Source organism: Dermacentor andersoni, chromosome 5, assembly GCF_023375885.2.
Source record: "Dermacentor andersoni chromosome 5, qqDerAnde1_hic_scaffold, whole genome shotgun sequence".
Lineage (NCBI taxonomy): Eukaryota > Metazoa > Arthropoda > Arachnida > Ixodida > Ixodidae > Dermacentor > Dermacentor andersoni.
Genome location: NC_092818.1, coordinates 6,765,167 through 6,786,659, shown reverse-complemented (window position 1 = coordinate 6,786,659; position 21,493 = coordinate 6,765,167). Strand labels below are relative to the sequence as shown.

Genomic DNA, 21,493 nt, shown 5'->3' with positions numbered 1-21,493 from the left:
AGGCCGCCAATGCAAACTGACCATGCCAACCTTTAATTGCCGAACTCTGTGGAGTGAGGCTAGCTTAGCAGGACTGTTTGAGGAACTATCAGACATTATTTGGGATATCATCGGCCTCAGTGAGATTAGAAGAACTGGTGAGGCTTATACATTGCTGAATAACTGCCATGTCCTCTGCTATAGATATCTGCCAGATAAGAAGCAATACGGGGTAGTATTCCTACTCCAGGAGGATATAGCGGGCAACGTTGACAAATTCTATAGCATTAATGAGAGGGTAGCTGTAGTCGTAATCAAACTTGATAAGCGTTATAGATTAAAGGTAGTACAAGCCTACGCTCAAACATCCAGTCACGATGATGAGGAAGTATATCAGTTTTATAAAGATGTCGAATTAGCGATGAGAAATGTGCCAACTCAGTATACTGTAGTAATGGGAGACTTCAATGCAAAAGTGGGCTAAAAGCAGGCTGGTGAACAAAGAATCGGCAACTACGGCGTCGATTCTAGGAACGCTAGAGGAGAGATGCTGGTAGAATTCGCAGAAAGGAATAAGCTTCGAATAACGAACCTTTTTCAGGAAGCGCAGCAACAGAAAGTGGAGCTGGAAAAGCCTTAATAGTGAAAAAAGAAATGAAATTGAGTTGATACTTCTGCTGATCCCAGCATAGTGCAGGATGTAGAAGTGATAGGTAGGGTAAAGTGCAGTGATCATAGGTTAGTGAGGGCTAGGATTCACGTCAGTTTGAAGATAGAAAGAGTAAAATTGGTGAAGAAGAAACAGGTCAACCTAGAGACAGTAAGGCTAAAAGCAGACAAATTCAGGCTGATACTTGCAAACAAATATGCAGCCTTTGACAATTTTGTTTTCTGTCCACTAAACCTTCGCCGAGCAAGTAGCCAGACTGAAGAAACCATAAGCTTTGATAGAGACTATGTGATGTGTAAGAGTGTCAGATGATTCCTTTTATTGCGACAGCATTGACAACAATTAAACCACCGCATGAACTCAACAAATTACGCTGGAGTACAATCACTGGCCACCGACGACCTGCGACAGACGAGGGTGGCGATATGGGCTTGTTGCTCAGCCATCATTGAAAGGTATAGCAGAACAAAACAAACACGCAAGGCGAAACGAACACGAACGAAGACACAGCGATAGCTATCAACAACGAAAATTTGGGCGATAAGTATGACCGATCCCGAAAGCGAAATTTTCGTTATTGATAGTTAGCGCTTGTCTTCGTCTTCGTTTCTTCTTGTGTCTTTGATTTGTTGCGCTGTACAGCTGCTGCCAAGCCCTAACCTTTCAATGCTGCGAGAGACGATTGTGCTGGATGAGCTTCAGAAGTTGTTCCTTTCATTACAGCCTCAAGTGGCTTCTATTCCCTACATAATGACTCGTAGCCCCTGAATCGCGGCAGCCTCAGCCGCATGCGATGACGTACGCCGCCTTATCCCGCCGTCACGTTCCCCCTCTGCGCCCGCGGCAGGGCCTAGACAACAGTTCCGTTGTCCACCACTGTCGCCGCCAGCGCGCCGACCCATCGCCCCGCGCAGTATTCCAAAGAAGACTGGCGTTTGCCGAGCCCCCGATCCCCGTCCGCTCTGCTATCATTGCAAAGAAGCCAGCCACATCTACCGCCGAAGCTCTTATGGTGAGATGGAACTGGAGGGTTCGCGATCAACGCACGGTGCCCGCAGCGAAGTGAACGCTCACGTGACATCGGCGAATATCTCGCTGCCACACAGGGGAGCCGTCAACGACCATCCCGTTCACCATCACCAGGCGGCTACTTGTCCCCGCAACGCCCACCATACACTGGCAAAGTCCGGGGGTGGTCTGCAAGCCCATACCCAAAAAACTAAAAGCAGCAACCGATGCAGGTGCGGTTTTTGTTTGTCGAAATCACAAAGATCCTCTGCCTCCGACAAACAGGCCGAAGGAGCTATCTGGACGACATAGCAACGACACGCCACCATTCCGACGAAGCCTGGAAGAAAAGAACGCACCAACCAAGGACCTGATGCCGTGACGTACCATCGTGAGGCTTATAGCGCGTGAAAAAGACAAGGACGAAAGTGAGACGTGACACACGCAGACGTACCAGCCACACGTCAACGCGATGCAGCCGTGATCCGATGCCAAGTCTTAACTGCAACGCAAAACAAAGAGCCACCGACCTCGATGTGTTGATCGAGGGCCACGCAGTCACCGCGTTAGTAGACACAGGAGACGATCACTCCGTCATAAGTTGACCCTTCGCCGCCAAGTTGAAGGAAGTTAAAACTTTAAGGCCCCCAACTTCGGTTGGCTGCAGGAGACCTAATAACGCCGACTGGAGTCTGCAGGATAAAATTTACCGTTTATGACCGGACCTAACCTGCCACCTTCGTTATACTTCAACAGTGTTCACGGGACGTCATTCTCGACATGGACTTCTTGAACCAACGCGGCGCAATTATCGACCTGAAGTCAAAGTCGATAACACTACCCGATGATCTAGCGATACTGCCAGAGAGTGCCTGTAGTAACCATGCCTTGAGTGTACTTGAGGACTAAGTTACCATCCCGCTTCGCTCAGGCATTGTCATTTCCGTCGACAGCGAAACACCCGTGCACGTAGCGGGCGTCATCGAGAGCGACCAACGTCTACTACTCGACCGTGAAATTTGCATCGCTTGACTGCAAGGAGGGAAAACCAAAGTGACGCTGACAAACTTCAACCAGGAGTTGAAGCACATCAAGAAGGGCACAACGATGGCCTAATCGAGGAAATTCTGGAAGCCAACAATGCGTTTGTCGTCTCAAATTCTGACGCATCTACCTCGACGACCGTAGTTCTCGAACCAGACTTCGACATAAATCCAAGACTCCCCATCAATAAGCAGCAACAGCTCAAAAGTCTTCTGCGACGACACAAAGATTGATTTTCGACGTCATCGAATATTCAACAAACACCAGTCCCAAAGCATCGCATAATCACCGAAGAGTGTGCTCGACCACTCATCGAGAGCCCTTATACCGGGGTTTCAGCGTGAGAACGGGAAGCTATAACGCAGCAAGTCGACGAGATGCTGCGCGACATCATCCAGCCGTCGAAAATCCCGTGGGCATCTCCTGTAGTCTTGCTGAAGGACAAGGACGGAACACTGCGTTTCTGCGTTGAATATTGTCGACTGAACCATATCACGAAGACGGACGTATACCCCCTCCCACGGTAGACGACGCATTGGATCGGCTCTGCAACGCTAAATAATTCTCGTCGATGGACCTCATGTCTGGCTACTGGCAAATAGAAGTTGACGAAGGAGATCGCGAAAAGACCGCATTCATCATGCCAGACGGCCTGTATGAGTCTGAGGTTATGCAATTAGGACTGTTCTCGGCGCCTGCAACATTCCAGAGCGCGATGGACACGGTTTTAACAGAATTGAAGTGGCAGACCTTTCTTGTTTAGAATGATGACGTAATTGTCTTCGCCGCAAATTTCGACGATCACCTTAGGCGGCTTGCGACAGTGCTACAGGCCATCAAGTTATCAGGGCTCACTCTGAAGCTGAAAAAGTGCCGCTTCGCCTTCGACGAGGTTCTCTTTCTAGGCCACGTCATCAGCACAGCTGGAGTGCGCCCCCACCCGCAGAAGACAGCTGCCATCGCAAAGTTCCAGCAGCTCATCGAGAAGAAGACAGTTTGTAGATTCCTTGACATGTGTGCCTGCTACAGGCGCTTTGTCAAGGACTTTCCACGCATCGCTGAGCCGCTGACACATCCAACGAAATGTGATGTCAAGTTGAAGTGAGAAACGCCGCAGGCCGACGCATTTGAAGAACTCGAACGACGCATCCAGCTGCCACCGGTACTTGCGCAGTACGACGAGGACTCAGTACGACGAGGACCCTCACAAACTACCTTATCGTTGTGCCAGCGGCACTCTCATCAGCTGTCATGCACGCCCTGCACGATGATAAGACAGTCGAGTATCTCTGGTTTTCCCGCACGCTCGCAAGAATACAAGAGAAGCATTACTGGCCGCGCATCACCGCCGATGTCGCTCGTTACGTGATAACTTGCCATGACTGCCAAGGCCGCAAAGCACCGCCAACGAGGCCATCGGGATTACCACAGCCGATCTAGCCACCTTGCCGACCGTTTCAGCAGACCGGGATAGATTTGTTGGGACCCTTCCCGGTGCAAACACCTGGCAACAAGTAGATCGTCGTGGCGACGGACTACGTCACCCGCTCTGCTGAAACGAAAGCTCTGCCGAACGTTAGTGGAGCAGAAGTTCCGAAGTTTTTCGGTGAAAACATCCAGCTGCGACATAGCGCCCCAGCAGGCCTCATCGCCGACAGAGGAACGGCCTTGATAGCAGAGCTAAGACAAGCCATTCTACGATCATCATCATCAGCATCATCATCATCATCATCAGCCTGGTTAGGCCCACAGCAGAGAAAAGGCCTCTCCCATACTTCTCCAACAGCACCGGTCATGTACTAATTGGGGCCATGTCATCCCTGCAAACTTCTTAATCTCATCCGCCCACCTAATTTCTTGCCGCCCGCTGCTACGCTTCCCTTTCCTTGGAATCCAGTCCGTAGCCCTTAATGACCATAGGTTATCTTCCCTCCTCATTACTGCCCATGCCCATTTCTTTTTCTTGATTTCAACTAAGATGTCATTAACTCGCGTTCGTTCCCTCACCTAATCTGCTCTTTTCTTATCCCTTAACGTTACACCCATCATTCTTCTTTCCATAGCTCGTTGCGTCGTCCTCAATTTAAGTAGAACTTTTTTCGTAAGCCTCCAGGTTTCTGCCCCATAGGTGAGTACTGGTAAGACACAGCTATTATACACTTTTCTCGTGAGGGATAATGGCAACCTGCTGTTCATGATCTGAGAATGCTTGCCAAACGCACCCCAGCCCATTCTTATTCTACTGATCATTTGCGTCTCATGATCCGGATCCGCCGTCACTACCAGCCTTAAGTAGATGTATTCCCTTACCACTTCCAGTGCCTCGCTACCTATTGTAAATTGCTGTTCTTTTCCGAGACTGTTAAACATTACTTTAGTTTACTGCAGAATAATTTTTAGACCCACTCGTCTGTTTTTCCTCTCCAGGTCAGTCAGTGAGCATGCATTGCAATTGGTCCCTTGAGTTACTAAGCAAGGCAATATCATCAGTGAATAGCAAGTTACTAAGGTATTCTCCATTAACGTTTATCCCCAATTCTTCCCAATCCAGGTCTCTGAATACCTCCTGTAAACACGCTGTGAATAGCATTGGAGAGATCGTATCTCCCTGCCTGACATCTCTCTTTATTGGGATTTTGTTGCTTTCCTTATGGAGGACTACGGTGGCTGTGGAGCCGCTGTAGATATCTTTCAGTATTTTTACATACGGCTCGTCTGCACTCTGATTCCGTAATGCCTGCATGACTGCTAAAATTTCGAATGAATCAAGCGCTTTCTCGTAATCAATGAAAGCTATATATAAGGGTTGGTTATATTCCGCACATTTCTCTATTACCTGATTGATAGCGTGAATATGGTCTATTGTTGAGTAGCCTTTACGCAGTCCTGCCTGGTCCTTTGCTTGACAGAAGTCTTCTTGATTCTTGATTCTATTTGCGATTACCTTAGTAAATAGTTTGTAGGCAACTAACAGTAACGTGATCGGTCTATAATTTTTCAAGTCTTTGGCGTCCCCTTTCTTATGGATTAGGATTATGTTAGCGTTCTCCCAAGATTCCGGTACGCTCGAGGTCATGAGGCATTGCGTATACAGGGTGGCCAGTTTCTCTAGAACAATCTGCCCACCATCCTTCAACAAATCTGCTGTTACCTGATCCGCCCCAGCTGCCTTCCCCCTTTGCATAGCTCCCAAGGCTTTCTTTACTTCTTCCGGCGTAACCTGTGGCATTTCGAATTCCTCTAGACTATTCTCTCTTCCATTATCGTCGTGGGTGCCACTGGTACTGTATAAATCTCTATAGAACTCCTGAGCCACTTGAACTATCTCATCCATATTAGTAATGATATTGCCGGCTTTGTCTCTTAACGCACACATCTGATTCTTGCCAATTCCTAGTTTCTTCTTCACTGCTTTTAGGCTTCCTCCGTTCCTGAGAGCATGTTCAATTCTATCGATATTGTACTTCCTTATGTCAGCTGTCTTACGCTTGTTGATTAACTTCGAAAGTTCTGCCAGTTCTATTCTAGCTGTAGCGTTAGAGGCTTTCATGCATTGGCGTTTCGTGATCAGATCTTTCGTCTCCTGCGATAGCTTTTTGGTATCCTGTCTAACGGAGTTACCACCGACTTCTATTGCACACTCCTTAATGATGCCCACAAGATTGTCGTTCGTTGCTTCAACACTAATGTCCTATTCCTGAGTTAAAGCCGAATGCCTGTTCTGTAGCTTGATCTGGAATTCCTCTATTTTCCCTCTTACAGCTAACTTATTGATCGGGTTCTTATGTACCAGTTTCTTCCGTTCCCTCCTCAGGTCTAGGCTAATTCGAGTTCTTATCATCCTATGGTCACTGCAGCGCACCTTGCTGAGCACGTCCACATCTTGTATGATGGCAGGGTTAGCGCATAGTTGAAGTGTATTTCATTTCTAGTCTTGCCGTTCCGGCTCCTCCACGTCCACTTTCGGCTATCCCGCTTGCGGAAGAAGGTATTCATTACCCGCATATTATTCTGTTCCGCAATGTGTACTAATAACTCTCCCCTGCTATTACTAGTGCGTATGCCATAGTCCCCCACTGCCTTGTCTCCAGCCTGCTTCTTGCCTACCTTGGCATTGAAGTCACCGATCAGTATAGTGTATATTGTTTTCACTCTACCTATTGCCGATTCCACGTCTTCATAGAAGCTTTCGACTTCCTGGTCATCATGAATGGATGTAGGGGCGTAGACCTGCACAACGTTCATTTTGTACCTCTTATTAAGTTTCACAACAAGACCTGCCACCCTCTCGTTAATGCTATAGAATTGCTGTATGTTACCAGCTATATTCTTATTAATCAGGAATCCGACTCGTAGTTCTCGTCTCTCCGTTAAGCCCCGGTAGCACAGGATGTGCCCGCTTTTTAGCACTGTATATGCTTCTTTTGGCCTCCTTACTTCACTGAGCCCTATTATATACCATTTACTGCCCTCTTATTCGTCCAATAGCACTGATAGACTCGCCTCACTAGATAATGTTCTATCGTTAAACGTTGCCAGGTTCATGTTCCAATGGCGCCTGTCGGGAGCCAGTGATTCTATGATACCGCTAGACAAGCCACAGGAGGACAACTGCCTGCCACCCGCAGACGAATGGTACGGAACGCCTGAATAAGACTCTCGCCGACATGCTAGCAATGTACGTCGACGTCGATCACAAGACCTGGGATGCCGTCCTGCCGTACGTAACCTTGGCTTACAGTACGGCGCTACAAGAAACAACACAGATCAAGCCGTTCAAGCTGGTTTACGGCAGGAACCCGACGACGACTCTCGACGCCATGTTGCTGCACGTCACCGACCAAGACACTTTTGACGTCTCCAGCTATCTCCAGCGCGCTGAAGAAGCCCGACAGCTCGCCCGCCTGCGCATACGGAACCAGCAGAGGACCGACAGGCGACGCTACAATCTTCGGCTACAATACGTGGAATACAAGCCTGGCGACTGTGTTTGGGTTTGAACCCCAATACGCCGACGAGGACTTAGCGAGAAGATTTTACACCGCTATTTCGGATCCTACAAGATTATCCGACGCATTGGCGCACTGGAGTATGACGTTACGACAGACGGCATTTCGCAATCACTGCGCCGCCGCTCAGGACCTGATATAGTCAATGTTGATCGACTTAAGCCATTCTAGAAGCGCTAACAATGTTTGCGACATTCCATAGCTGAACCTTGGACTTTCTTTGGAATTCGTTCTGTTGCTTCTTCTTTATAAGTGTACTGCTTGTTCCTCGCTCAACTTTTATGTTTGCGGCATCGGGACTATACTTTTTAAGAGAGGGGTATTGACACGTGTACTTGTTTACTAGGTGACTGCGTTTCATTGTCTAACATGTTATGGCTCAGCGCAGGACGCGCCTGCATGTATCGGAAATTTCTGGAATGTTATCGATGGTTCTATCCGCTGTCTGTTGTCACTAAACATTGTGTAATCTGATTGCATGTATGCGCAACGCAACTGGTGTAGAACTTTCTGGAAGACAGGCAGGCACCAGCGCTTGCTCTGGAACCGTCGGTGACTGACGTATAAAAGCCAACGCGCTTGACCGGCTGATCAGATTTCGACGATCAACGACTTTGTTCGCTGCTATCGTTGTGCTTTAAGTGTAGCCTATTTTTGGGGACACAGGTTCACCCAATAAAATTTTGTTGTGTTATTTACACTTTTACCGCTGTAATATTCACCGTCACTACTACGTGACAATGTAAGGAGTTTTACATGACGCGCAGGAATGTCTAAGCCATGTCTGCCCGTCTAACACTTTCTTGCATCGATGCTGTCCAAGCAGAAGAAAAACGTTCCTTCTTGTTGGTCGCAAAATTGCCGACTTTGCCTAACTGCACATTTGTTCACACCCGATGGTGATTGCGGGAGCTGGCGGCTGGCTTGTAAGTCGAACAGGGCATGCATAACAAAACCAGACTCTTTAATAGAGTGAGAACACGAAGAAAATTTTTTACCATGAAGTTCGGCGTTGACTGCATGCCTGACGGGAAAGGGCCTCATGGCGACCAGAGCGCTGTAGGGAACACAATTCTTCGCTCTGAAAAGGCACATGTTGTCGCGCACTAGTGTTTGACGTGTGTTATAGAATAATGGTATGCGCAAGCAGAAGCCTAATCTGCTGCACTTTAGGTGCAATAAGCGCGAATGCTGTTCCTTTTGACTGCCAAAACACCTTTACCCTCTGTCTCGCACTTTCAAGCCCACAGACGGTTAGAAAGTTGGGCGAGTTCTTGAGGTAGCATTTTCTTGTATTGTAGCGGGAACTGACACACACACAGGCTAGAAGCAGGCAGGAGGAGCGCTAACTCTCAACTAAACCTTTATTTAATCTATCAACTTATATAGAAGTGATTGCAAATAGTGCAGCATATGAACATGACATGGTCTAAACAGTGTCAGTTAAACATATCAAGAGGTAGGGAAGCCAAAAAACCAAGCAACAAAAGGCATTGCTTGAAATTGACAAATGTGCTGAGAAGATATTGAAATTCGCTTTCTGACAGAGATATTGATGCGTCGCTACATTCCGTAAGCGCATGGTTTACAGAACGTGGCCATTACAGTTTGTGGGGGAGGAGGGGTGGGGGTGCCCCGCAAATTCTCTATGATGTTCCCTATGATAAATAGGAAACTTGACGAGAGGGCGGCAAAAGAAGAAAAAGTATTGCGGCGTTAGGCATGTGTCCCCTTCAGCGCCTGGTAACACTGGTCACAATGGACGGAGCGGAAGGTGCCTCAATGTCAGTCTAAAATAACGTAAACAATCACTTAACTATAATGCTTCACATCTAGCGTCGCACTGCTTCAATTGCGGTTGGAAACCTTTGTTTAAAGACACAAAAGTAGTTCGAAGACACAAATGCGAAACCACACGGGAAATAATTGAGGCATTTCACCTTAAAATATTAGGAGAGACTTGTGTTAGCCACACATCAATATCGCTGTTAGAAAGCGAATTTCAATATCTTCTCAGCACATGTGTCATTCTCAAGTAGTGCCGTTTGTTGTTCTTATTTTTCACCTCTCTACCTGTTAATATGTTTACCTGACATTCTTTATACCTTGTCATGTCCATATGCTGCACTTTTTGCAATCACACACACACACACGCACACACACACACACACACACGCACGCACGCACGCGCACACACACACACACACACACACACACACACACACACACACACACACACGCACACGCACACGCACACGCACACACACACACGCACACGCACAGTGAACTCTCACTTGAGTGAACTTCAAGAGACCGAAGGCAATAGTTCACTTAACTGAAAGTTCACTAAACTGAATATTCACTAGACCAACATAAGACATGGCATACAGAGTTAAAAGTTTGAAGTGCAATTCATGGAGCAAAATACATGGCATCTATAGTGTTAGAAATGTGTGACATGGAATTTGTACATATCAACAAGTACAAGGTTCATAACAGTTATAATTCGGCCTTTCTCACTTAGAAAAAAAATCTGTAATCTTTTTCTGCACTTGTACTTTTAAAGCACAGGAAGTAACAAAACTGTCCAAAGAGTCAATGTTTTTGTACACTTCTTCTGGCACAGCTTGCTGTTGAGACACAGAGTCTCTCAACTTTGCAATGTACCCTACAACCTCAGCTAAAATTTAATCCCTCCAGGTTCTCGCTGCCTCTTGGTCGGCATCCTTGCTTTCGTCGCAAATCGCTTTCCACGCGATCCCATGCCTATCCCGAAATCGTGTAAGCCATCCACTGGTTGCTTCGAAGCCGCGAACGTCCAGAAGAAAAGCAAATTACTTCGCTTTGCCCTGTATAATCGGGCCGGACACTGAAATGTTTTGAGATCGTAGGTCGCGAAGCCATACCGCAAAGGCATCGTCCACTTCTTTGAAGTACCCCGTGCAGAGTTGTTTCCTGGCTGGATTCATCGAAGTTTCTCCTTCAAGCTTCGATTTTTGTTTCACAATCATTGAAAACTTCGACGGTGCAATTCCATAGTCCTTTGCAGCGTCCACTTGCCTTGGAGCATTGTCCAGGCGCTGAAGGATTTCCAGCTTGTCCGAGAGAGACAACCGCTTCCGTTTCGTCGCACTCATCTCGAAAGTGAGCACGCGAATTGCCGTTGTTACTTAAAACTGGAAGGCTGAACGGAACCGATGAAAAACACACCACATGGTCGTAAAAATAAGCCTTGGTCCTCTGAGCGAGTTCGTTAAACTGAAATATTGACTGTTCCGAAATTCGTTCAAGTGAAACATTTTTGCATAGAATCTATAAGAAAACTGCCGGGGATTTTTAAAAAGTTCGTTATTCTGAAATATTCGATAAACCGACGGTCGTATAACTGAGAGTTTACTGTATATATGTTGATAGTTTCAATAAAGATTTAGTTGACAGTTAGCGCTTGTAGTGTCTTCTTCTAGACTGTGTGTGTGTCAGCTGGCGCTACAGTCTAAGATGACGGTTAGCTTTCCGCACACCTGAATTAACATGTACCATCATGAGTTCGCTCATAATTGCGTGGAATATCAGAATCCCTTTGATGCTTTCTTCATACCATTGAATGTCTTTTTTTATTCACAGGTACTGTAGCAGCGCAGCGAAAGCCCAGTACGGCCGATTGTCCTCCTGTTCAGAACAAGACAAAGCGGACACCGATGACACTGGTGAGGTGACCTTCTGCGCGCTGGCTATAGCGTAGCGACGGTGGCAGAAGCGTGGTCTGTACACATCGACGCTGACGTTAAACACCGAGAGAACGCGCCACTCGCCTAGTTCATTGTTTACAAGGCTCGCTAATGAAGGCGAAAAGAAGAAGCAGAAAGCACGACGACTCTAGTCCCAGTAGTCGCACGTGGCGCAGTCGGAGGGGGTGAATTGGCGACGGGTCGCCTGGATGTGGCAGACCACGCAGACTGGCGCAGCTCTTCCCGCGATGGTGCGACTCAGCTCGTCCATGTTATGAATGAGGGATGTAATATTATTGCGTGCAATCATTGGGGCTGAGAAAAGGGTGCGTGGACATTTGTAGCACGTGTGTACCGCGCTGTCGCATGTTGCTCATAGCCCTGACAAATGGGGTAGTCGCATTTATGCTGAATTCCGTGAATTAGGGTGTCATTTAGGGACAATGAGGATTTTGTTGGATGAGAGATGCATCTGCCCAGGAAAATAGATATAGGTGGTTCGGAAGGAGCGTACTGAACTCCTGGCTTATTTCGGTGCTCTGCCCGACAAGTGTTACGAGTATAGACTTCTGCCATCGTAGTGGGGCGGCCGCTATGCCAAGACTGGCTAGGGAACTCGTTTTTTTTTTCACTTTTATTTATCCCCTGATGACAGCAGCTTTGTCGAATTTTCAGTCATCAAAAAAGTGTGCAAAAGAATGTCTATCTTTCAATTATCTGAGAGTTCGAGCAAGATGCTTTTCTGGGCGATTGGTGTGTAGACATGATTAACGTGATTGACATGACATAATGACATCAGATGTAAAAATTATGCCGAAGGATATCGCTCTCTCTTTTCGTGACAGTTAAAGTGAATGTTTATTATTTTTATTTCCTTGCTGCAAGCTGCTTGCGCATGAATGCGTTGGACACGTTCGCCTCCAGTTGCTGTTTTCTCGTAGCTGTGCTGATTTAACTGACATTGTGTGACATGGTTGTACGCAGATTCACAGTTCTCGGCATACAGCAACAACTCATCGCCGACACTGAGTCATGACGCACATGACTCACCATCTCAGGACTCAAACCAGTCGAGCAACCTAGCTTCCTCTCAGCAGCACCAGCCTCCGCCGAGCGCCGCAGACGTTTTCAACATGAAGATGGCTAGCGTTAAGAAGACCTCGGCGCAGATTACCAAGCAGCTTGTCCAGGAGACTCTTATGGACGAGGGTATGCACCTACTCTATCTTTAATGTTGTGCTTAGTCAAAAAATTGGGCCCCTCGATACTCACTGTCAGGCCTCGTTAATTTCGCCTCATTACCTCTTGATAACAGTCATCCAGGGCTTCTTTCCCGTACACGGAAACGATTAAGGTAGCGCTATTGCTGTGTTCCCTTTGCATGTTACGTATCCTACAATGTTGGCACTTGCATCACGTGGTGCGTATTCAGTGGATGCATCAAATGCATATGCCATCAGCTTAGCATTTCCGTATTTCCATTACTTTTTTGTTACACGCGCTTCTTTTGCTTTTTTTTTACCTTCCATGCTTTACCAAACCGTGTAGTGTAGTGAAAGAGGTGTCTCTCTTACCTCTTTTCCCGCACGCGCTATCTTTATTCTCTATTTATCTCTAAGCTGGTACATCCGCAATCATAAAACACAGTATTAAGAATAGTATTATTAATCATAACAAAGTCCGAAGAACCAACCTTACGATGATTGTCGACGATGTTGTTTAGTATTGATTCAATACAGCGACACAACGTACTGCCATCCTCGAACAGAGTGATGCACGAGGCGCGTGCCCTGCAGCAGGGAATCCTCCTTCACCTCTCCCTAAGGGCACCCGGCGCCATCTAGTGGCGTTGCCCCAAAGCCTGGGTGTGACCTAAGAAATGTATGAGAAGCTGGTACGTGCAAGCACTAAGAAATGCGTCATGCGGAAAGCGGCTCCTTTCTCGCGCCCTAATAATGATGATGTTGATGATTTATTGGAATCTTCTTTGAAACTGGGCGCTGACAAATAGTCGGATGGCCTGCTTATGTTATTCAGGCATGCTAGACTCGTTTTTACAGCGTAGCAATATATAACTCGGATACTGGGATTTCTTCGTCTCCGTCGACATAACAGTCGACAGAAAACCGTTTCGCTAGTTGAGGCGAAAAGGGCCTATCTCCATTAGAATTAGGCATCTTACGCATGGAAGACACACCCTAGTATTGATTTAAACAAAGGAAAGGATAGAAGAAGAGTCAGCTACTTGATAGATGACCAGGGGCGTTCGAAGAATGCGAAGCACGTAGCGTTCGCCGCATGCGTTAACCGACAAAGATTATGGTTGCGTAGGCTGCAATTGCCGGGAAGCGGCAACTGTAGCATACGAAGCAGGGAGTGACGTCACCACACTGTCATATGTAAAATAACCCGCCTAGCGAATGATTTCATTTGTGTTCTTATAGCACCATGGAATGCTCACACATGGTTAGGACTCCCAAAGAGAAGCGTGAGAAGGATGAGCGACGACGAGAACAGCAACGTCAATATGCACAAGAGCGTAGCGCTGAGGCTAGACTAAAAGCCCCTACCCCCCCCCCCCCCCCCCCCCCCGCCGCTAAAATGGTCTTGTAGCTTAGCTGTTCCCACTGCTTCACAGAGAGACGGTTTCATTTTCTGCCGGCCAATGCCAGAAACTCGCCGTCGATGGCCACATTGTCGGGTATGTCGCCGACCGCATTCCTCGTGCTGTCTCTGAAACCCAAACACGTGCGCAAGCAAGCACTCGGCTCCCTCTGCACAAGCCAGGTCAAAAGAGGGATGACGATCAATTTTTTTTAGTACCTGTTTGCGAAATGCACACACTCAAAACTCCCCGGACACGCTATGCTGATAAACCAGACGTGCTAGGTTACGCACCTTCACACACAATCTCTCAAACAAATAAAACTCCAGCAGTAATTCTGAGTAATTGCTCAGAGCAATCCTTTACCGCTTAGAAAGAGCGACCAAGTGCATCCGCGTTTCCGTTCAATTTGCCCTTGTTGTATTTTATGTCAAAATTATATTGCTGTAGAATGAGGCTTCACCTCAGGAGGCGACTGCTATTTGATGTCGCGGTTTGCAGCCATGCCAGGGGACAATGGTTCGTATCTGCGGTGAATATGGCGCCCCTGAGATAGCATTGCAATTTCTGAATGGCCAGCACAATGTAAGCACATTCATTTTCCTACGCGCAGTATCTCATCTCCCGAGAACTCAGTTTTCGGCTCAGATAGAGCACGGGATGTTCGTTACTGTCGTCACCCCTCTGGCAGAGAAGGACATCATCATCATCAGCCTGGATACGCCCACTGCAGGGCAAAGGCCTCTCCCATACTTCTCCAACAACCCCGGTCATGTACTAATTGTGGCCATGTCGTCCCTGCAAACTTCTTAATCTCATCCGCCCACCTAACTTTCTGGCGCCCCCTGCTACGCTTCCCTTCCCTTGGAATCCAGTCCGTAACCCTTAATGACCAACAGTTATCCTACCTCCTCATTACATGTCCTGCCCATGCCCATTTCTTTATCTTGATTTCAACTAAGATGCCATTAACTCGCGTTTGTTCCCTCACTCAATCTGTGCTTTTCTTATCCCTTAACGTTACACCCATCATTCTTCTTTCCATAGCTCGTTGCGTCGTCCTCAATTTGAGTAGAACCCTTTTCGTAAGCCTCCAGTTCTCTGCCCCGTAGGTGAGTACTGGTAAGACACAGCTATTATACACTTTTCTCTTGAGGGATAATGGCAACCTGCTGTTCATGATCTGAGAATGCCTGCCAAACGCACCACTGCCCATTCTTATTCTTCTGATCATTTCCGTCTCATGATCCTGATCCGCCGTCACTACCAGCCTTAAGTAGATGTATTCCCTTACGACTTCCAGTGCCTCGTAACCTATTGCAAATTGCTGTTCTCTTCCGAGACTGTTAAACATTACTTTAGTTTTCTGCAGATTATTTTTTAGACCCACTCTTCTGCTTTGCCTCTCCAGGTCAATGAGCATGCATTGCAATTGGTCCCCTGAGTTACTAAGCAAGGCAATATCATCAGCGAATCGCAAGTTACTAAGGTATTCTCCATTAACTTTTATCCCCAATTCTTCCCAATCCAGGTCTCTGAATACCTCCTGTAAACACGCTGTGAATAGCATTGGAGAGATCGTATCTCCCTGCCTGACACCTTTCTTTATTGGGATTTTGTTGCTTTCTTTATGGAGGACTACGGTGGCTCTGGAGCCTCTATAGATATCTTTCAGTATTTTTACATATGGCTCGTCTACACCCTGATTCCGTAATGCCTCGATGACTGCTGAGGTTTCGACAGAATCAAACGCTTTCTCGTAATCAATGAAAGCTATATATAAGGGTTGGTTATATTCCGCACATTTCTCTATCACCTGATTGATAGTGTGAATATGGTCTATTGTTGAGTACCCTTTACGGAATCCTGCCTGGTCCTTTGCTTGACAGAAGTCTAAGGTGTTCCTTATTCTATTTGCGATTACCTTAGTAAATAGTTTGTAGGCAACTGACAGTAAGCTGATCGGTCTATAATTTTTCGAGCCTTTGGCGTCCCCTTTCTTATGGATTAGGATAATGTTAGCGTTCTTCCAAGATTCCGGTACGCTCGAGGCCATGAGGCATTGCGTATACAGGGTGGCCAGTTTCTCTAGAACAATCTGCCCACCATCCTTCAACAAATCTGCTGTTACCTGATCCTCCCCAGCTGCCTTCCCCCTTTGCATATCTCCCAAGGCTTTCTTTACTTCTTCCGGCGTTACCTGTGGGATTTCGAATTCCTCTAGACTAATTTCTCTTCCATTATCGTCGTGCGTGCCACTGGTACTGTATAAATCTCTATAGAACTCCTCAGCCACTTGAACTATCTCATCCATATTAGTAATGATATTGCCGGCTTTGTCTCTTAACGCATACATCTGATTCTTGCCAATTCCTAGTTTCTTCTTCACTGCTTTTAGGCTTCCTCCGTTCCTGAGAGCATGTTCAATTCTATCCATATTATACTTCCTTATGTCAGCTGTCTTACGCTTGTTGATTAACTTCGAAAGTTCGGCCAGTTCTATTCTAGCTGTAGGGTTAGAGGCTTTCATACATTGGCGTTTCTTGATCAGATCTTTCGTCTCCTGCGATAGTTTACTGGTATCCTGCCTAACGGAGTTACCACCGACTTCCGTTGCACACTCCTTAATGATGCCCACACGATTGTCGTTCATTGCTTCAACACTTAGGTCCTCTTCCTGAGTTAGAGCCGAATACCTGTTCTGTAGCTTGATCTGGAATTCCTCTATTTTCCCTCTTACCTCTAACTCATTGATCGGCTACTTATGTACCAGTTGCTTCCGTTCCCTCCTCAGGTCAAGGCTAATTCGAGTTCTTACCATCCTATGGTCACTGCAGCGCACGTTGCCGCGCACGTCCATATCTTGTATAATGCCAGGGTTAGCGCAGAGTATGAAGTCTATTTCATTTCTAGTCTCGCCGTTCGGGCTCCCCTACGTCCACTTTCGGCTATCCCGCTTGCGGAAGAAGGTATTCATTATCCGCATATTATTCTGTTCCGCAAACTCTACTAAAAACTCTCCCCTGCTAGCTATTCCTAGTGCTTATGACATAATCCCCCACTGCCTGCTTCTTGCCTACCTTGGCATTAAAGTCGCCCATTAGTATAGTGTATTTTGTTTTCACTCTACCCATCGCCGATTCCGCATCTTCATAGAAGCTTTCGACTTCCTGGTCAACATGACTGGATGTAGGGGCGTAGACCTGTACAACGTTCATTTTGTACCTCTTATTAAGTTTCACAACAAGACCTGCCACCCTCTAGTTAATGCTATAGAATTCCTGTATGTTACCAGCTATTTTCTTATTAATTAGGAATCCGACTCCTAGTTCTCGTCTCTCCGCTAAGCCCCGGTAGCACAGGACGTGCCCGCATTTTAGCACTGTATATGCTTCTTTTGGCCTCCTAACTTCACTGAGCCCTATTATATCCCATTTACTGCCCTCTAATTCCTCCAATAGCACTGCTAGACTCGCCTCACTAGATAACGTTCTAGCGTTAAACGTTGCGAGGTGCATATTCCAATGGCGGCCTGTCCGGAGAAGGACACCTAGTCTTCAATCACTTGTATCCCACTGGACCACGAATTCTCGGTTAAAATCGGAAGCTCGCAATACTCCACGGCTAATCAATGTAGCCTTCAGGCTTAAGAAGGTAGCTTCCTTCTTTTCATCCCAGACTACGTTTGTCGGGTCTGTCCCGCGGAGAGAATCAGTCAGAGGGCTTGCCAAAGTAGAATAATCCCGGATGTATTGATTGGAATACCCACTGAGCCCCAAAAATTCCCGAATGCCCGTCCGTCTTAGTTTTCGGTCGAGCATAGTCTGGTACCGTTGATATTTTAACCTTGCTAGGCAGTTTCCGGTCGCCCTTGCAAGCGAACACAAGTCAGCCCTTACGGCAAGCTCAGCTTTACGCAAACGGCTGAGCACGGCTCTAAGGTGCACCTATTGTTTGCCCGTAAATGAGAAAATATTGCGAAATGAGAAATTATAACTAAGTATGGCACGGCAAATGCCTCAATACCTTTTAGAACACTATCCATGAGGCGAAAAAAAAAATGGAGCATTTTTGAGTCCCATCTCATCATTCTCGGTTGATAGCGGCCTGTTGATGTGACGAATGACGCGTATCTGCTGGCTCGCTCTCTCAGCGGTACTTGCCAGTGCCCTCGAATAGGGTCCAGCGTAGTCAAGTAGGCTGCTCGGCTCACCTGTTCCGCACTCTCCTCAATATCTGGAGTTGGATACACTTAATCCTCGGTGAGATCATTTAATTTCCGATAGTCTGCTACGGGCCTTGGTTCTTTACCCGGAGTTTCCACCAATATTATAGGTGAAGCTTATTCGCTCTCGGAGGGCTTAAGCATTCCTAATACTCACATGCGCTTCACTCCCATGTCAAGGATTTATCTCTGCATGGAGAGAATCGATAACACTTTCATTGTACTAGTTCCTCGGACGTCAGCTCAATGTAGAGCTCAGTCAAATAAGTTCTAGCCGGTCTGTCGATGAAGCATTCATCAAACTCGTCTATAATTTCTCAAACATCGGACAACTGGGATTTCTTTAGTTCCCCTCTCTGCTCCGTCCTCTTCAGGAGTTCTTGAGCTCTACTTCCCCCTCCACTTAGACAAACCAGATTGTCCTTTATGTGTTCAGGAAGGTTTAGGGTCATGTTCACCACTAACTCTCTTTGCACGTAATACATCATCATCATCGTCATCATATTTTATTTATTTTACAATGACAAATGCGCACCGCCTCACGTTTTCGTGAGGTTTTCACCACGTAGACGGTGTCAGAGGGTTTTGCAACTACTTCAGTGGGCCCTTTCCACTGTACTTCGAGCCTGTTTTGTCTTGAGGCTTTTAGTAACTTTACCTTGTCACCGATACGGAACGTCTTCTGACGGGCGGTCCTATCATAGTAGAGTTTGGATCGAGCCAGAGCTCACTTCATGCTGGCCTCTACAAGTTCTTTAGCATAATGCAGACGCCCCAGCAGATCCAAAACAAACTCCACCACGGTAGGGCCTTCTTCGCGCCTTTCCTCCGTTTCCCGTACCATCCGCAAAGGTGAGCGCGGTGACCTTCCTTCCGTAAACCAACTCGGCGGGGTGGAAACCAGTGGATTCATTTGGCGGCGACAGAAAGCGAAAACGGCTGCTGGTAGACATGCGTTCCATCCGCGCTTATTTTCATAACACAGTCCTCTGAGGACGCGCTTGGGAACGGGATGCCACCTATCTGCGCTGTTTCTCTGTGGACGATGAATTGAGCCGTACACTATTCTTATGCCGCATCGCTTTAGAAATGACGCGGTGAGGATAGTTGTGAACACACTGCTTTGATCACTTTGAATCTTGGAAGGAAATCCAACTCGATAAAAGATCCACAACAGCGAATTCACAACACTATCCGATGTCACCTCAGGTAGTGCAAGCACCTCTCCAAACATTGTGGCTTGGCATAACATAGTATATACCGGTACCCTGTCTCTCTTATAGGAAGTGGCCCATCTACATCTATCACTAACCGCAGAAATGACTCGGTAATAATCGGTACTGAAACCATCGGCGCTTTCCACTTATCCTGCGCCTTTTCCGAGCAGCTGGCATGTGTCTTATGACCGCACAAATTTCTCCACGTCCTTAAAACATCCAGGCCAATAAAACTCCTGTAACAGCCTCTGCTTTGTTTTCCTGGTTCCAAGGTGACACGACCAAGAACTGCCATGGAAAAGCTGCAACAAGTCTGCGCGATTCTTCTGGGGAACGACTAGTTGATCTCGACCCATTCCGTGTTTTTTAACCTTGTATAAGCAATACAACACACGTCTTCTCAGCTGGAAACAAATATTCTCCTTTACTGGAGTACATGTTCTCTGGCGCTCTCTGATCTCCTGAATGGTGGAGTCCTCCACTTGCTTAGCAGCCCACTCTTCTCTATTCCCACTTAGGAGTATAGTGATACTACTTGACACTGACGGCAATAACGCATTCTAAAGGACATCCTCGTTCAGCGGTTCGGGAGACTGATTTTCCGGCTGAGTGGTCTCGGGTGTTTCGTTGTCGTGGTGATCTGCGATGCGTTCATCCGTTTCCGCCCTTGTCTTGCTCGGTGTTTCCTCCATAGTGAAACTCTCGGAAGTGAGTTTAGTTGCCGATTCTCGCGCCTCTGAACGGTTTTATGCTTGTTCAACCCTGTCACCGAAAATAATGCTCCTCTCTCGCAATAACATATGTGATCTGTTTGAGAACAAGTGCGGACAGCATTCAGAGAGCTTTCCTGAAACCGAAGCTTCGGTTGTTAGCTTACCGAAAGAACCCTCGATGGCCACTGTCGCGATTGGCAAGCAAACACTATGTTCTTCCACTATCTGGTGGATCCATGCACATTGGCCTGAGTAGTCTGACACATACAATGGATGGACAACATCCGTTGTTGCCCACGAGCCGCGCAGTTGTCTGCACGGTTTCCCGTTCACTGCCAGGTCATGCATGTAAGGTTCCAACAACTTGGAAGTTTTTTTCGTAGTTTACCGCTATGTGACCCGCCGCATTGCACTCGTAGCAAATGAGCCGCTTCCTGTTCTCAAAAGCGTTATTTGCCTTTTATGCGTTGGGCACTTTTTCACTCAGTTCACTGTAGTACTTCGTTTCACTTTTACCTGAAGGGTACTTTTTTTACACTCTCTCTCAACTCGAGGGCTCGAAGGGTGCTTCCCATAACGGTTATTCACATATTTTGGAATTGTAGGCCCTTCCGAGGCTAAGCTGTCGGCGCGATGCGCACTCGTCGACGAGTGTGGCCGCTTTTGTCGCAGAAGGTGCGTCTCCCCGGTCCTGTAACCAATTCTTTTGCTGCTCTAGGACACAGTTTTAAAACGGCTCCAACAGGATCCTCTCCACTACAGTGTCCCTGTCACTGTAAGACTCAGTGCCTTTTAACCATGCGGTTAAGTTTACTCTTACATTGTACAGAAACGAAGCATCGCTCTCGTCCCTCAGCTTCTTCGCGCCCCGAAATCTTTAACGTTAATGCGCTGAGTCTACTTTCTGAGACGCCAAGCCTTCATCTTCTCGTAGTTTTATGCGAACAACGAAAAACTGCACAAAAAAGAACAAGACAGAGAAAGAACCACACGACACAGGCGCAGACTAACAACTGGTTTAATGCTCCAACGCCACTTTCCCTACCAACAACAGAACGCATGCGCACAAACCGCAAGGACCAATGCCGCTATCATGTAGTCAAGCCCAGAAACGCCAACTCCTTGCGGTACAAATGTATGGAAGCCTCGCTAACACATTTATCCGGCCCTAATCTCGCGATTTCTAAAGCTTCGATTACTTCACACTCTTTCTTGTCACTTGCGCGTCCGACAATCTTAGTCCTGCCGAAAAGTGGAGTACAAACTTTGCCGTCATGCCTGCAGGTCTTGCAATG

The 21,493-nt window shown here is 47.0% G+C and overlaps 1 protein-coding gene across 5 annotated transcripts in view; it reads left to right on the top strand.

Annotated features, from left to right (window-relative positions):
• nab (NGFI-A-binding protein homolog) overlaps positions 1-21,493 on the top strand; it is a 941,120-nt gene that overhangs the window by 894,667 nt on the left and 24,960 nt on the right. For all 5 annotated transcript variants that reach the window (XM_072288146.1, XM_072288148.1, XM_072288145.1 and 2 more), the window contains 2 exons: positions 11,335-11,417; positions 12,423-12,647. In XM_072288146.1, the coding sequence (XP_072144247.1) occupies positions 11,335-11,417; positions 12,423-12,647 (308 nt within the window). The remainder of the gene's footprint in view (positions 1-11,334; positions 11,418-12,422; positions 12,648-21,493) is intronic.